Raw genomic sequence first — 5700 nt, 5'->3', positions numbered from 1 at the left:
AAAAAAAAAAAGAATCGTGGTTTGCTAAGTACTTGCTAAGCCAGTGTCAATGGTGAGTTCCCACAAGTCATGAGAATGAACTATAAATGTGCAAAGGCCACGAGGACCTTTCTTACTGAACTAACACATCCAAGAAGTCTCAGCCAACTAACTAGAAAGCTGCTTGTCCATCTTAAAAATAGCCTGGTAAACTGGCAGTATGCCAATTGCATTCTGAATCAAGTCCAAAGAAGGCCTCGGTGAAGCATATGGCTTTAGATGGTAAAGTGTGTGTTTTATAGAAGCTGGTAAAACTGTGCTGTCTAATAGGGAAAGAAAAATCACAAAACAGCTCCCATCACTTTAGATGCAGACATACTTTTATGTGCACATGGCATAGAAGTCTAGAAGATAAACAACAAAATGGTAATAGTATTAGCTAGCTGGTACTGTTTACGTTTTAATAATCTTTTTGTGAATATGCATATACTGTATAAGTGCATGCGTGTGCTTTCATGTATGTGAGTGCGCATACATGCAATGGTGCACATGTGGAGGTCAGAGGACAACCTCAGGGGCTAGCCCTCGCCTTTCACCTGATCCTCTGAAACAGGGTCTCCATGGGTTGTTGTTCTAGCACTGAATAAGACAGGATATCTAGCCACGAGCTTCCCAGGATCCTGCTGTCTTAACCTCCCATTTTGCCATAGGGACACTGGGATTAGGAGATGTTCTCATATGGCCATCTGTGTGTGGATGCTGGGAATTCAAACTTGTAATCTCATGATGAACAGACAAGAGCTTCACCAGTTGGACTATCTTCCCAGCCCTAGCATTCTGTTACATGCTGAAAGGCATACAGAAAACAATAAAGATACATACACAAAGAAACTGAGTATCTCAAATCCCACCGCACTGATCTGTGACAGCATACCAAAAAAAAAAAATAAATAAATAAATAAATAAACCATGGCTAGTTTGCATCACAATAATCCTGTGAAGGTAAATAACAGTCTAGATTTCAGAGTTAGTACAAAAAGGAGAAATATTCTCTTTTCCATTAATTTTTATAATGATGACATGCTGAAATGATACAATTTTTGATATATTAACTAAAATATATTCTTAAAATTAACCCATTGCTTCTTTGCAGTTCGGGTTGGGTACCAGAAAATGTGAGTGCACACGTGGCTCAAGTATCATTGCTACTGGTTGATGGAGTTCTAGTGGAACACAAAACTCAGATCATAAATGAGGCATTGGCTGGCTTCTTTGCTTAGGGGAACAAATGAGTCAAGCATTTCAAAGAAAAGAATAGTGTCTGCTGTATAGACTAAGAATAGCTTCTTTAGATCCAGCCAAAGAATGGCAGTGACCACGAGGGGCCACTATACAGCCAAACTCTGCATCATATGGGATGTAACTAGTGGTCTGTGAGTCTCTGTGACTTCCAGGAATCTCCCTTAATTTGGAGGTGTCTTGAAAACACTCTTCCTTCCCATTCACCTGCTGTCCTACTGCCCTGAATGTCACTATGACGGCTGATGCTCTAGCAGCCACAATGAACATGGATATGAAGGTCACACTCAGACATAGCAGGGTACTAGCAGATTCCTGACTCATTTGTAGATTCCTGTTTGAGAAAGAAACAGTGTCCAATCTTGTTCAGGCCAGTGTTTTCAGGGTTTCCCATTATATGTGGCATTGGGCACTGACCTTTGAGTTATTCAAGAAAGACTCTAACAGCAAACCCAGCTTCCTTTGCAGCTCCTGTAAGTCTCTGGAGACACTCGGGGGCTCTTCTTTGGCCATCTTGAAATGTCTGTCAGTCTCACTCTAGAGTAAACTCTCTATCAGGAAATGCATTACTGTAGTATGTAGCCCAATCTCTCATGTCCTCCCATCTCTTGCTATCGCTGAAGGAAACAAAAAATAATAATTATTAGCAATCTCCAAGGAGCTCGGACCATCCCCAATACATTAACAGCAGGCATGCAGATGAACATAATTTGACAATATTTATCAATTTAAGCTGCACATACTTTGACCCAGCAATTTATTTTTTATGAACCTAAATAAGATAGACATATAAAAAATATTCATAGGATGTATATCATATTCCTGTTTATAATATAAAAAGACCAGCAAGATAGGAGGAAAAAGCTAAATTCATTTATTATTTATTATAAACACTTCACTGTTATACACACATAAACACACACACACACGGTGTAGAAAAAGATCTAGAAAGGCTATTCTCCGAGAACTTATGCCAAACAAGAAAACTGATTGTACTGTACTATTCAATCTCACTCCCTCCCCCTTCTCCCTACACACCCTACCACTCCAGGCTTCCTTTGCTCCTACAACAGGGGTTTGGGGTGCTTTCTCTTCTTTCTTTGGCTCCCAAGAACCTTGTACAATGCTACACTTTATTTATGTGTGGTGAGGTCTTCACTAACAAGACCTGTCCCCAAGGCCTTGGCACAATTATCTTCTGTGATTCAACAACAGCCTGGAATGTATAAGACCGTCCCTTTCTCACATCGTTTATGCATTTTTCATTATGACAATGAATCAAACTAGATATGCTTTTAACCCTGGCTGAGTTTTCAAATAAAAATATTATTCTACATTAATATATTATTCTTATTTCATGTCTCCTAGAACACCTTTCTGGGTTGGAAAGCATAGGATCTCCTTGCAGCTAACCTACTGGTCTTATAAACCTGTGCTCAGTAGATTCTATCACAGTGCCCCAAATGACTGAATCTACCACTTGCCTATTATGTGCAAACACACCTTACCAGTGTCTACACTACAGAGTCTAGCATGCACACCTCCATCACACCAGCTAAAGATTCTCTCCCCTTGGTCAGGGGAGAACCAAGGTCTGCACCATTATTTATGTTGTTAAAACAGCAGCTCCGAGTTAGTGTTGAATTTAGATGGCCCCAGGCTTCAGTTTACCTAATCACATTTCTACAGCGGGCTACAAGTCAAAATACACCATTACAACTCGTCTTTGGCCTGGGAAACATGCAAAAGCCACGGAACCGGTCTGGGGAGTCTGCTGAAAGCTAGGGTAGGAAGAATGCGGAGGAGGACCGCAGTCAGCACACTCATCTACCTAGCCACCAATTTTCTGACCATCTACTCCATCTAGGGTCCTCTTCACACTCCGAGCAGCATCACAGGGAAGGTGGGTAGGCACCACCCCAACCAGCCTAGGGGTGCTCCGCCTACTCTCCGTTTTAGGGGGCCTAACCAGGTTCTCTAAGATTGTGCCCCGCCCCTTCTAAGATTCCAAATAAAGCTTTGCCTCCGGACTCTCGCGTCTTGCAAGCAAACCGCCACCGCGAACGTTCCATCTGCGGGTCAGGTCGAATCCCCAGATGGGAGCAGGCCTTCGGGGCGCCTGGGAATCTATCCTGGTCCCCATTTCCGATGAGGGTTGAGACTTTCTCTTCTAAGGCCAGGGATCCACGGAGGAAACCGGTGTGATGCAGATGGGGGTCTGATCACGACTATGGGGCATAGAAACTAGGAGATCCGAACTCAGGGGAATTGGGCATCTCGTCAATGATCATCTGGGGCAAACCCACCTTTGACACCTGTAGCTCCCTCCTGCTGAGGCGAATAGCACCCTTGTTGACCAATCCTAGGGAAAAGGTGCGGACGCCGAGACAAGACTCTACATCTTCCCATACACGTTTCCCAAGAAGAAGTAGGGACTCTGCGTGGGTTGGCATTGGTGGCCTTCCCCGCACGTCCCCCACCTCCGGCCCCCAATCTAGCTACTAGTGAGTAAGCACGGGAAGGCTGGAAATGGTGGATGAGATCTCCCCATGAGCTCCTACCCGCTCCCAGCAACTCCAGGCGACAAAGTTCATCACCAACCCAGAAGCCGACGGCAACAACAGGCGAAGGAGGCGAGTGCTTTCTCCCGCGACCGCCCCTGAACTCCTCCGCTTCCCAGGCCGAGCTGGGAGTCTTCAGCCAGCCGGGGGTCCTCTACTCCACACCCCATCTTTGCTCTCACCTGGTGCAGGCTGCCGCGAAACCCCGCCCTGCAGCGACAGAGGGCGCAAAGCGAAGTGGAAGGAAGAAGAGAAGGGACGCAGGCCTGATTAGGGGTGAAAGCTGGACCTCCTCCTCCTCACCAGCAAACGCTCTTCCTCTAAGGCCGAAGCCCCGCCCTTCTGCCCCGCCCCTCGCAGAGACTCCGCCCCTCGACTCTTCCTTGCTGAGCTCCGACGCTGACCATCTGCGCAGGCTTGGGTCACCGCCCTGCCTACCCAGCCCGACTGGGAAGGATCCTGGTATCTAGATGGCTAGCCGCGCGGCTGCCACCTTTGCTAGGTCATCCTGCTTCTTCTTCCTACACACTCTAGGAACAACCCCCACAAACTTCTGGATTCTAGAGGATGACTAACGAGTAAATGAGCGCTTGGAGACAGTCTCTTCCTACAGCGGTGGCTTGGAGTGAAAGTTCTGGGGCCACATTTTAGGAGAACTGGCAACCAAAGAAGGGGTTTTAGAGACAGAACTAGTTCTGGATTTGCCCCCAGAGTTCAAGTCACACCAGTCAAATCAGTTAGGTACCTCCTGTACTGGAAGGTTCTAGTCATTACGTCTAGTCTCCATTACGCAAACACAAGTGTTAGCAGCTAGAGAATCTTAGAGATGGATTATCTCCGTTTTACAGATTTAAAGACAAAACGAAGGAAGAGCTAGAAGGATTAAGTTCACGAATAAACTCAAATCCTCGTCTCAAGGACCCGTGTTAGAGACACCCATGTTTGCTGGTTCCAAGTCTGAGGCGCCTCGTTAGTTACTCAATGTCAATAGTATTGACATTGGAGATGGGATGAATCTGTTTCTGAAATGTTCTGTGAGCACTGTGGGCTGCTTGGTAGCATTCCTGGGCTCCACCCATGAAATAAAAACAAACACATTAACAGCCCCTCCCAGCTGTGATAACTTAAAATGCTTCCAAGGGGTTGGGGATGCTGAGAGGTCAGAAGCACTGTCTTTGAGCTAATAGCAGAAAACTACGGGCTGGGGCTGTGGAGGTCCCATCTCAGGGCCCAAGTCTGGCTACGACTATGTGACTGTGTGCTGAAATTACCTCTCTGAGCTGCGTCTTCTTTACCCATTAAATGGGGAGAAGGGCAAGACCAGATACTTGACTGCTACTAAACAGATCTGTATTAGTCAGGATTTTATTGCTGTGAACAGACACCTGACCCAGGCAAGTCTTATAAAAAACAGCATTTAGTTGGGGCTGGCTTACAGGTTCAGTCCATTATCATCAAGGTAGGAGCATGGCAGCATCCAGGCAGGCATAGCACAGGCAGAGCTGAGAGTGCTATGACTTCATCCAAAGACTGCTAATGGAAGACTGACTTCCAGGCAACTAGGGTGAGGGTCTTAAGCCCACACCCACAGTGACACACCTACTCCAACCAGGCCACACCTATTCCAACAAGGCCACACCTCCAAATGGTGCCACTCCCTGGTCCAAAAATATACAAACCATCACATTCCACTCCCTGGCACCCATAGACTTGTTCAAACACATGAATCTATGGGGGCCATACTTAAACATAGCATAATGCGAAATGCATTTAGTCCAACTTTCAAAGTCCTCAAAGTCTATAGCAGACTCAGCAATGTTAAAAGTCCAAAGTTCAAGGTCTCTTCTGAGATTCATCCAAT

At 45.9% G+C, this 5700-nt stretch overlaps 1 protein-coding gene across 3 annotated transcripts in view; it reads right to left on the bottom strand.

Moving 5' to 3' along the window:
- Positions 1 to 4181, bottom strand: part of Tmem159 (transmembrane protein 159) — a 20501-nt gene extending 16320 nt beyond the window's left edge. The window contains exons 1-2 of one of the 3 annotated variants that reach the window (XM_021167633.1): positions 4022 to 4181; positions 1696 to 1895 (exon numbers count right to left, since the gene is read on the bottom strand). In XM_021167633.1, the coding sequence (XP_021023292.1) occupies positions 1696 to 1791 (96 nt within the window). In that variant the 5' untranslated portion in view covers positions 1792 to 1895; positions 4022 to 4181. Of the gene's footprint in view, positions 1 to 1695; positions 1896 to 3839; positions 3987 to 4021 lie in introns of those variants that run through there. The other 2 variants (XM_029479057.1, XM_029479058.1) reach the window with 2 other exon arrangements.
- Between the last annotated feature and the right edge of the window lie 1519 nt (positions 4182 to 5700).

The sequence above is a fragment of the Mus caroli genome, chromosome 7 (genome assembly GCF_900094665.2).
Source record: "Mus caroli chromosome 7, CAROLI_EIJ_v1.1, whole genome shotgun sequence".
NCBI lineage: Eukaryota > Metazoa > Chordata > Mammalia > Rodentia > Muridae > Mus > Mus caroli.
This window is presented reverse-complemented; position numbering and strand designations above follow the sequence as displayed.